An 11593-nucleotide genomic window follows, 5' to 3' on the forward strand; every position below is an offset into this window, starting at 1 on the left:
GATATAAAATATGAATGCGATTAATTACGATTAAACGGCCCTTATTTTTTATAAATTTTTAATTAGGCCTGTCAGGCGATTACATTTTTTAATTGTAATTAATCACATGACTTCACTTGTTAAATAACAGTGAATCAAAAATTTTACATGTTTTAAATTTACAATAATTTTTTTCTAGGTTTTCATACTCTTAGCAGAAGTAGAAAAAAATGTTAAACTAATAAAATTTGTTCAAATGAATTCTTGACGTCTATAGCCGTCAATGGAAGTGAATGTGTTCATCACAAATTTTATATGTTTTAAATGTACAATATTTTTTTCTAGGTTTCCATACTCTTAACAAAAGTGGAAAAAAATATTAAACCAATAGAAATAGTTAAAATAATTTTTTGACATCTATAGCTGTCAATGGCAGTGAATGAGTTAATTGTTTTGTTTTTTTGTAGTATTTTGACAGAAAACCATTTTTAACTTTAATTTTTTTACATTTACATGTAGAAGTAGTTTACGTGTGACATGATGGTGAATTTGAAGTCAAACATGGCATCCACATGTAGGCACCTGTACGCCGTTGAGCTCCAGTTGTTCACATCTGCTGTGAGTGTCCTTGCTTGCTTGGGAGGCTTTAATTTGAGCGGAGCAACCAGATGGTGGACAAGAGGATTAGTGCGCCCTTTAAGCCTTTGTCATCTGCTGCTACACTACACACTGCACTCTGTATGTGTGTGTTGCAAAAGAAAACCTCTTCTGGGTCCCCCACACTGATCATGTACATGTATGTTAGTAAGGCAATGAGTTGACTTTATAAACCCCCAACATATAAGTCCATAAAATATAGCGTATTAACATGTTTTTGGATCATGGTCAAATATGAATTAGCAGTATTTAAAAAATATATTACTCTTAATTCACCACTAGGTGGCGGTATCATTCTGCGAACACCATCCATGTCTGTAATGCACCTTCACAAGGAGAGTACTTATTTTTGTTTTACAATACTATGGTTAAGTTCTCTTAATACAATATTAGGAATGTAAAAAAATTATTTGGGGCTTTAAAAAAAAAAAAAAAAAAAGATTGTGATGAAGTCAAAATAAAGACAAATGTCATCAATCGGAGTCATTTATTGAGTCATTAAAATAACACTGCTCCCTTGCAAACAAATTGAACAGATCTGTATTTAACAATAAATACAATCGACGACGAACGACAGGCAGAAACTAAAGAAACACTTCTCCCATCAGTGAGGCCTGTGCGCCTTTAAGAACTTCATCACTTCTGTATCATGTGAAGTGCTTGCGTTTAAAGACCGGTGGCGATAAAGAGCATAACACCTCGTTTGCTGCCAACTTAGGACACCATTCAGCTCTGCAGAAGGGAAAAAAAGAAAAGAAAAGAAAATCTTTGGCGCTTAATTGTTCACTTCCTCCTGCCTCCGCCATTTGCCAAGATCATCACCAGCCTGGTGAAGATGTTCAGCGTGTCCAGATAAATTCCCATACACCTGGAAAAACACATTTTTATTATTATTATTTTTTGTATCAAGTAAATGTGTCAGTCCTCATCTGTTGTGAACTTACGCATTAATGGGGTCATATTTTTGCACTGCATAGAGCGGATGCGTCTCGGCCCTCTTGATGACCTTCTGCGTGTCGTAGAGGAGGAACAGGCTGAAAAGGACCAGGCCGCCGTAGATGGCGACCGAGTACAGGCCGGCCCCGAACGCCGAGGTGGGCGGCAGGAACATGGACCCTGCCGACAGGGGGTTGGACGTCATCTAACCCAACTTCCATCTTCAATGTGTGTGCGTGTGTGTGTGTGCTCACCGATAGAGGAAGCAAAGACCACCCCGAAGCCGACGGCCAGGGGTCCGCCCATGTTGAGGAACTTCTCGCTCGGGGCGCACATGGCCACCGTGGAAAGCCCGCCCACGATGCCCGCCGTGTACCAGGCGGCCCGCATCATCAGGGGGCCTCCCAGGAGGGTGAGAGGGGCCACCACAGCGCCCATCACACCTATATGTTAAAAAAAAAAATACAAAGAATTAATCACACCGTAGACCATTTTAATGGGGGAGCGACATTTGTGAGAAAACTGAAAGGAGATCATTATTTCACTAGGCAAATAACTTTTAATCATGATTTCAATTTTAGCTTCCCGTAATTGAAAATCATTCTCTTAAGAAAAATCATTTGATCTGTAAGCTGTGTCAAATATACATTGGGAGACTCTACATGGCTGCCCTCTAGTGTCGCGTGCACGTACTTGCTTGCAGTATCCAGGCCAGGTGCTTGGGCACGGGGCTGTGCTCGTACGAGATGGAGCGGACCAGCATGCCAGCGCCGATCATGGCAGCAAATGTAGCTCCCATAGCCTGGAGGGGGGGAGAGGGGGGAATGGGAGGGAGGGGGGGTGTAAGGGGGGGGTGACTTTTCCATTCCTCCATTTACGCTGATACTCCCAATTTTTTCTGCAGTCATCCTCACCATCCAGGAGCCTCTCATCATGAGTCCCATGAGTGCCGGGGTTCGACTCACAGCGACCGCCGACAGAGCCGTCAGTCCCACGCTGCCCGCAAAGTACATGTAAGTGGAGTGGATCCGGTCCTTCACGTACTGAGGCCAGATCCTGCACAAAAATAAAGTCATACATACAGTCGGGAACAAGTATAGCGCTACTTTGGACGTGCGTAGCATATAAAAGAGCTGCCGTCGACTCACACTGCTTTCTCAATGGCACCAATCTCACTGGACATCCCCAAGCCGTAGTAGCATAACGCTCCCAGTCCCACTGCAGCACCTCCAGCGAGAATCATTCGTCCCATGCTGTCAACTGGAAATAGATCCAGAGAGGAGAAGACAAAAGGTAAGTCATGTCTCTTACTCTCCTACACAAAACTATTTAAACAGCAAGGTACTCTATTCCAACCCTTGTGGGTCACCACTGGATGATACCTCATTTCACTTGGAATACTTACTTTTTATAGCCGTGCCTGTGGCTGGCTCGAACGCCGCTTCCTTGAGTTGATCTCTGGTCGTCTTCACCCGGCGGAAACCAAATCTGGCCTTTGAGGAAAAACCCTGACGGAAACAAAACATTTGCTGTAGAAAAGCAAGACAGCAAAACTGATATTGAAGATTTGACATGTACTTGCTAGGATTCAGGTGACATTTCTAAATGAGAATTACAATTCGAACATGCTAGCTGCTGCTAGGCTAAATTTTCGAATGTTTACCTGGCGCGGTGTGAAGAGGGTCGGGCATGGCTTTAGGTTGAGGGTGGAGGACCGCAGGGCAGCGGAACCTTTGGCCAGCCCGGGACGCAGCCCGACGGGGAGGCTCCTCAGGCATGTCAGTCTTGCCACAAGCATGGTTTCGTTTGTGCGTCAACCTACAACAACAACGACACTAGTCAGCACTATGATAATGTCACATAATTAAAAACTACAGTAGGAAGCTACGGCTACCAGAACTTAGCCGACATTCATTTGCTTGGCATCCCTACGTTGACACATCTTATTCGTGTTCATGGTTTGACTAAATCAACTGAGCGCTATAATTAAGTGACTATAAAATTGTTGAGGAGGTAAATGAATGTTACTTACTACAGAGATGTGCGTAGTCGTTCACCTTCCGGACGTCAAGTATTTGTCGTGCGCGAGCTTCTGACGCAATTGTTTTGTAAGCTTCCTGAAGGTTCTTGTGACGTCACAACAGCGCGACGACGACGCCGTTGGGAAATGTAGTTCTTAAGAGTCGAGTCGAAGGCGGCATAATGAACGCCATAAAAACACAAATAGAAATAGTTGGCAAATATAAAGCTTATAAATCTATATTAAAGGTTAAATATGCTGTAAACAAAAAGTTGTATCGTCTTACTTTTATCTTTCATTTGGATTTATTTCGTGTGCGTGTATTTAATGAATAGTCCGACGCCTGTTTGTTCCTATGCGTGAGTTGCAAAATGTACTCCACTAGAGGGAGCCATTCCGCTTTTGTTGTGACTATGTATTCAACTAGTACAATTGGGAAAAAAAATAATTAAGACATACCTTTGTGGCATGTTTTGTTAATTAGCATGTATGTTGCATGCATTTTTGGTGGCATATTTTTGTGCAAATGTGCAGTTATAGTTGTTTTTTTTTTTTTTTACTCATCCATAAATCCATGGGAGGTCTCTCCCTACGTCATCCAGCCAGAGGCAAACAGTTGGTCCGAAAACTTTTTCATTCAGTCCAACGCGAAGTCTGACGTGCAGCTACCCCGCTGGAAATACAGAACCCCTCGTATTTGCCTCCTGTTGGACTCCTGGACCACATTTGTTTTGTCCTGGAGGAAATGATGGAATTAATAATCCGAATTGGACGCGCTCAATTTGACGGATTAAACATCGTGGGCACATCCGCATGGTGGGTACGCGACTAACGGACACCTGAGGCAGTTAGCATTGTGGGAATGAAAAGTTCAGCTCCATCAAAGTCGCTGCATGTAATGTAGTGAGCTGCTCACAAACCAACTCAGTTGTTAGAGGGATGTGACTTCTAATTTAGGAGTCCTAATTAGCATAGCATGACTACAGTGTGACTTCAATTATTCACTTGTTAACTCTATTATATTATGTTCTGTTAAAAAACACGTTTTGTTGTCTTAAAAAAATATTTAAAAAAAAATCGAATCTACAATTAAAAAAAAAAAATGGTGTTCATTAATGTCTGTATATAACATTAAGAACCTCAAAATCAGTCAAATAAGGAAAAGAAAATGTTGTATTTTCAAAAAGTCAAATAAATAAAGTGTTTAATTGTTGTAAAATGTCTTAAAAAGGTATAAAATAGTCAAATAAATAAATTGCATTGTCTTTACAAGTTAAGTCTTAAAATGTTATATAGTAAATTGTATTGTCTGAAAAAAAGGTATACAATACAGTTGTATTACAATTTAAAAAGTTATATTGTCCATTATGTATTTAAGTAAGTCATTACTGTCAGAGATGAACAACTTAATCTTACAAAAAAAAACGCATTTCTTTTCTAAATGTTGAATTTCAGATACAACTGCTGGTACTGAACTAATCACATGCAGATGTGTTGGTTTCTGTGTGACAATCGTAATCAATAAGTCAGGAATTCATTTTCTTTTGTTTAACATTGGAAGAGCAAGTCACACATAGTGTGTTGATTGATTTCGTCATTTTTGTTTAACTTTATATTTTAAGAATAGATATTCATTAATGACTTCCCTGTTAATAAATGTTGCCTGTCAACAGAAAAATACAAAATATCTGCACTTTCCCAAAAAGTCCGTCCTGTGACTTGAAATGCAATTTGCGAATGTATGAAAAAGGAAAACTATGGTTTAAAAAAAAGTTGGGTTTCCCTCCCTCAGTCCTATATCAAAGGCACACAGGTCTGTCACTATTTTGCAGGCTCTCTGTGTGAACTCTTTAACTCTCACTGGCGTCACATGACCCGAGACCAACCCGCGTCTTGACGTGCGAATGACCCCGTGGAGTTTGACGTTTTGTGGGGGGTCACTCCTGCTTGAAGGGGCCTTTTGTGGTCGCGGCATGCGGCAGAGTGGTGCAAAATGGAGCTGAAAAACGAAGCCCCACCCCCACCCGGTACGTCTCCGCCAGGGATTCCCAAACATTCCCAATTTGTGTGTATTTACTATCGATGCCAACTACGTATAGTGACAGGCAGGGCGTTGAAATGCTGTTCGCTTAGATGACAGAAGGTACAGGACATAATATTATCATGGATTTACTTCTGGCGATGTTTTTCTAATACAAAATTAGAGCCTTGGCCTGTTCAAGGCTGGAAAACACGGCCTTTTTTTATGACACACCGTTCCGCCTCAATGACTTCAAACTTCCCGGAGAATTTCACAAGCAGTGTCCAAGCATGCCGAGTGTTTAGACTGCGTGCAGTCTCGGGACATGCTTCTGTGCATGCGAATGTCAAGACGGGACGCAAGGACTCGACTTCTAGACGTGTTCCATGGAAATCAAGGCAGAGTTTGATGTCCACCCTATTTTGTCCTTACATGCGAGCCGAATCCCAGTCGACCAAAAACACCATTATGAGGTCAGTGAAGGGTGTAAATTGTCCATGGGCGTGATTTGGAGTTTGTCGACGCGCCCTGCGATTGGCTGGCGACCCCGTTGAAGTTGCACCCTACTGGAGAAAGAATGAATGTTCAACTTGGGTCCAGTTCGACAAGGACATCAGCAACCACTTACATTTTTCGTCTTCAAGGTGACTGCTTTTGGGTAAATGCCAACCTTGCGCGAGAGATAAGATGCCAAAGATGTCACTTGTGAAGATAACCGTACTTCTCAGTAAACTAACGGGCTCGCCACTCCTACGGCATTAGCCACAACATTTTGGCATCTTAAACCGGCAACAGGGCAAAAAACGCATCTGTACAAGGTAAGACTTCTTGCCATTTAGAATGATTTTGCAGTCTGGTTCAGAGCTTTTGTCTAAATTTCTCCTTATAAAGAACCTGTTAGGTTGTTATTGCTGACTCGTCTTTTTTTTCGAGGTATAACATTAACGTAAGTACCCAGTGCCCACAACTTGGACAAGCCCCCCCCCTTGTTGAGGAACAAAACCGAATTCCGAGGGAACTGTGAACCGTCGTCAGCACCTCAGCAGATGGTCGAGTTGTGCATCAGTAGCTGATGTGTTGAAAAAGATCTCCCGCCGGTGTTGACAGGGAGCAGCAGCTGGATGTCAGGGCCGCAGTGACCTTGGGCCAGGAAACGGCAGGTGTCAGATTACGACCCTGAGAAGAGTTTTTGCGTCAAGTGCCCACGGACTGGTATTTACAGTTTGGATGGGCACGGTTCGGAATGCAGGGCTGCTCTCGATGAGTGAGCGGCGGAATTAGACATACTTCCTGTTTCTATTTTTGCCTTCTTTTCTCAAAGATGCGGTACGGTTGTCAAGAGATGGGAAATCCAGGTCTAGAAAGTAAAAACCTTGCCACAGTTTGGCTTTAGCTACAGGCGCGCGCGTACTCAACCGGCAGGTAAACCGAGGTCATTACGAGAAGCACCTGTGGCAAAACTCTGGCAGGGTTTTTTACTTTCTTGACCTGCTTTTCCCATCTCTGACTGTGGTATACCTTGACTTGCCAGTCATAAAAGACAATGCCAAGAAATAAACTGGCAACACAAAGCAAATTGACTTAGATCTAAATGATGATTGTATTCTTGTCTTTGTGACGGCGCTTCTCTTTATCACACCTCCGCCATGTGTATCCACAACTTCCTCCACGTTTTGACCAAAACGCGAAAGCAAAATGTGTTAACGCGCAGTCTGACGTTGGTTTCGTTCACAGGTTGAAACATCGCAAGAACCAGCCCAGGGGAGACGGGAACATAAAAACCTGCAAGGCTCAACTCATTCAGTGCCATTGACTGCTATAGACGTCAAAATCCATTTTGAACCGGGCTGGCAGTGAATGAGTTAAGGGAATCCTTGGCAGCGGGAAGGGGGGGTGGTGGGGGTAGTCGATTGGCAGAACCCATTAAGAAGCAGACCTAGGAGCTGCCACAGCCAAGAGAATGAGGATCAAGTACAGCATACCCATCGTCTTCTTTGTGGCACTCGTTATCATCGAGAAGGAGAACAACATTATCTCAAGGTGAGTCCGGAAAACTTTAAAGTCATCTTAAGTTATCTTAATAACTCAAACTCTGCTCTTGTTATTCCATCCACCGACTCAGGGTGTCAGATAAACTGGCCTTGAAGCAGACCCCCCAGACCCTGGTACAGCCTAGCCGACCCGCCGGCGCCCCACCGAAGGGCAATGTTTCCGTCACCGCCCAGGGCAAGCGGAGCTCGGCTTTCATGCTGATGAAGCGGCGCCTGGAGGACTACAGCGACTACCGGCCGGCGGCGGCGGCGGGGGCGGTGGTGACGAGCCGCAGGAAAGACATCCTCCTTCTGGCCACCACCAGGACTGGTTCTTCCTTCGTGGGCGAGTTTTTTAACCAGCAAGGCAACAACATGTTTTATCTCTTTGAGCCGCTGTGGCACGTGGAAAAGATGCTGACGCTGGATACTGGCGGCACCAACGCTACGGCTGCCGCCAAAGCGTACCGGGACGTGCTTCGGAAGCTCTTCCTGTGCGACTTCTCCCTGCTGGAGAGCTTCATAGACCCCCTCCCCGTGGACCACGTCACTGCCTCGCTCTTCCGCAGGGGGTCCAGCAGCTCCCTGTGCGGGGAGGCGGTCTGCAGCCCCTTCGTCAAAGGGGTCTTCGAGCGCTACCACTGCGGGAACAGGCGCTGCGGGCCCCTCAACCTGACCATGGCGTCTGAGACCTGCCTGGAGAAGGAGCACAGAGCCATCAAGTCAGTGAGGGTGCGGCAGCTGGAAACGCTCCGCCCTCTTGCTGAGGACCCGCGCCTCGACCTGAAATTCATCCAGCTGGTTCGTGATCCTCGGGCGGTGCTAGCCTCCCGCATGGTGGCCTTTGCCGCCAAATACAAGAACTGGAAGCAGTGGGCCACGGACGGGGACGTGCGCATCGACGACGACGAGGTGACGAAGCTGAGGAGCAACTGCAACAGCATCAGGATGTCGGCGGAGATGGGCCTCAGGCAGCCGGCGTGGCTGCGCGGCCGCTACATGCTAGTGCGCTACGAGGACGTCGCGCGCTTCCCCATGAGGAAGGCGTCCGAGATGTACAAGTTCACCGGGGTGCCGTTCACGCCGCAGGTCAAAGCGTGGATCCTGAAGAGCACGCAAGCCTCCAAGGAGGCCAGCGGCATCTACTCCACGCAGAAGAACTCCACCGAACAAGTGGAGAAGTGGCGCTTCAAGTTGCCCTTCAAGATAGTCCAGGTGGTCCAGAAGGTCTGCGGGCCCACGCTGAAAGTCTTCGGCTACAAATTTGTGACAAGTGAAGAGATGCTAACGGACAAGTCTATCAGCTTGATAGAAGACATTTTGTAGACCCTGACGGACACAACGTTATATTTATTAGCCTCTTTTATCATGAAACAGATTTATTCTGATATTTAACACGTTTTTACTTTATTTAAGATAGTCAGAGGAAGTCGATTTAGTCGTGTCCACATATTGCTTATTTCAAAGCAAACCACGGCATGTGAAAAGCTTGCTTTGTGTGTTTTTTTGCACTCAGGACCATTTTGTCGCTCCAAAACAAACGGGCTTGTCGTGCGAGTTGAGTTTCTGAGTAAACAGAAGCATTCCGAAAAGAGAAAGTTAAACAGTAACGACCAGGCTCTGGGAACCTCCACTAAATGTTTACAGCTCCTATGTTGCCAACCAAAGAAACTCCAAATGAAGTGGTAGCTTTATAAAAAGAAAGAAAGAAAAAAAAGAGCAGGAAGAAGACATCTCCATCAGTATTCAGTCAACCACAGTGTTCTCAATCTTCTTCCTTCTTTGCAGGTTCATGTCCCCCCCCCCCCCCCCCGCATATTGCTAACTGTTTGAAGTCATCTCGGCGTATGTAAGGACCAATTTGGTGAAACCAGATGTTTCCATTGCCGTCCAAATGCAAACATTCCGGACCCTGCAGCTGGTTTGCAGATCGGTGTGACGTTTGTTTGCGAGTCTCGCGTCTCTCTTGACCGCTGATAGAGAGACGCGGAGAAGGAGCGACGCTTGATACTGTGGTCAGCACGAGCCGACCCTTCAGGTTGTTTCTTTTAACGTTGGTCGCAATAAACACGCTTTGACACCGACTTGTGAGTCCTCTTATTGTGGCGAGGGCGCCGGGTTAGCGCCGCATCGTTGTGTTGGTTTATGACCTTGTTTAGAAGAGTTATTGCTTATCTTGTTCAATGATCATTGGGCAACGGCGCTGTGAAAGGAAGTGCACAAACACTGTACAAGAGGGAGATGTAGAGGGAAAAAAAAAAAAAAGTACTTTGTACAATTCATCAAAAATTAGGCTGCCAAGTTTTTTAACGCCACAAAGATTACATTTGAGAAACAATTACGCACTGTATTTCAAACAACTTCTTAAAAATGGCTTAATGCTATCCTAACATGGTAAACACCGGTCACATGCTAACAGTTAGCATCAACAGACGGGGCAACATGACACAAAATGACAAATATTAACGAATCTTAATGAGTCACAGCTGGGCAGCTATCACCATGTAGCCAACACCAGCTAATCCTCCGCTAACGTAGTGCGCTCAACTTACTCAACATTTTAATTACCCCATGACTTATTTGCCTTGGATTCCTTGTAAGATGCTAGATAAATCTAACCTATTTTTAACATCAATTTAGTCTAAATCTAGTTAGCTAATGTGCTAGCTAATCAAAAAGAAGAACAAGGACCTCAACTTGAGACATTCTTTTTTTTCTTTTTTAAGAGCTCAGTATTGTTCATTCGGAAATGTCATCATCATTGCTCTTTTTTTTTTTTTTTTTTTTTTTTTTTTTTTTTAAATATATATATATATATATATATATATACACATATATACATACATATATACATATATACATACATACATACATATTTTTTTTTTTTTTTTTGTGTGTGTGGGTGAGTATGTGTGTGTGCGTGCGTGCGTGCGTGTGTTTGTTAGCTCACCAGAAAACCTATTAGAAAAAAAAATCTTATACCGTTCACCTAAATCGAACACCAGGAGACCCGAGGGGACCGAAGAAAACCAAGGAAGGTGAAATCCAGCACCGACCAGACACCCCCCACCAGAACTCCTCCCCAGCCCAAGAAACATCCAGACCCCAACAAATCCAAAAAACATAAAGTCAGGGAGGCCTCAAGAGACCAACGGAGAGACCGAGAAAAGGAAGGAAGGACAGACGAAGCCGCGTGAGATCCGAGACACCAGCCTCCACCGATTCAATAACCTGAGGAGGAAACAGATTGTGTCTGAGTTTCGGTAGATGCTGGTGTGGTGGATCTGGCATGCATGAAAATCTCCACCAAAGAGGGGAGCCGTCGACCCCCGCCGGAACAGAGCAAGCGCAACACCTCAGGGCCCCCCAGGCCGCGGCAGCGCCAAAGGACGACCCCAGGGCCCCACCAGGGCCACCGGCCGGAGAGCAAACCCAGGAGCAGGAGCGCCCCCCGCCCCAACACGGCCCGCGCCCCCGGCCCAACGCAGCAGGACGGGGCACTGCAGGCCCACCAGGCACCCCACCGGCCCCCAACCCCCGCCCCCCCACCACCCCCCGCCCCCCATCCACCCCCCGCCACCCACCCCAACCCAGCCCCAGCCGCCCCCATGCCCCCAATCCCCCAGACACCCCCCACCCCCAGCACCCCCCCACCCCGCAACCCCCACCACCGCCCCCCCCCAACAAAGCCGCCCCCCCCCCCCCGACCCCACCCCGACCAACCGGCAGCCCCCCAACCCCCGACCCCCAGCCCCCGGGGACCACCCGCACCCAGGCACCGGCGCCGAAGAGGGGCCGGACAGCGGAGCGGAGAGGGCAGCCGCGCCCACCCCACCCCCCGCCGTGTGGAAGGACGGAACACCGGGGGCAGAAGGGGGAGATGGGGGCACCGGAGGGCGGCCGACACCCCCGAACCCCAGGCCCAGCGGGGGAAGGCCCCGGTCGTCACCC

The 11593-nt window shown here is 46.4% G+C and overlaps 2 protein-coding genes across 7 annotated transcripts; one reads left to right on the forward strand and one right to left on the reverse strand.

The window, feature by feature from the left end:
* Positions 1–1109: 1109 nt before the first annotated feature.
* Positions 1110–3711, reverse strand: ghitm (growth hormone inducible transmembrane protein). Its single transcript, XM_086065135.1, has 9 exons — positions 3605–3711; positions 3236–3390; positions 2978–3080; positions 2721–2832; positions 2487–2628; positions 2266–2374; positions 1827–2015; positions 1581–1752; positions 1110–1504 (listed from the first exon to the last, which is right to left on the reverse strand). The coding sequence occupies exons 2-9, from the start codon at positions 3368–3370 to the stop codon at positions 1420–1422; spliced, it is 1047 nt and encodes a 348-aa protein (XP_085921261.1). The 5' UTR covers positions 3371–3390; positions 3605–3711; the 3' UTR covers positions 1110–1419.
* chst3b (carbohydrate (chondroitin 6) sulfotransferase 3b) lies at positions 2494–9607 on the forward strand. Of its 6 annotated transcripts, none has more exons than XM_086065131.1 (3): positions 2494–2865; positions 7347–7652; positions 7735–9607. In XM_086065131.1, exons 2-3 carry the CDS (start codon positions 7573–7575, stop codon positions 8966–8968), a joined length of 1314 nt encoding a protein of 437 aa, XP_085921257.1. In that variant the 5' UTR covers positions 2494–2865; positions 7347–7572; the 3' UTR covers positions 8969–9607. The 6 variants fall into 6 exon arrangements, with proteins under 6 accessions (XP_085921257.1, XP_085921255.1, XP_085921258.1 ...); XM_086065129.1 differs by lacking the exon at positions 2494–2865 and adding an exon at positions 4152–4408; XM_086065132.1 differs by lacking the exon at positions 2494–2865 and adding an exon at positions 5548–5619.
* Positions 9608–11593: the final 1986 nt, after the last annotated feature.

This window comes from Leptonotus elevatus, chromosome 20, assembly GCF_054856555.1.
Source record: "Leptonotus elevatus isolate MCC_2025b chromosome 20, RoL_Lele_1.0, whole genome shotgun sequence".
NCBI lineage: Eukaryota > Metazoa > Chordata > Actinopteri > Syngnathiformes > Syngnathidae > Leptonotus > Leptonotus elevatus.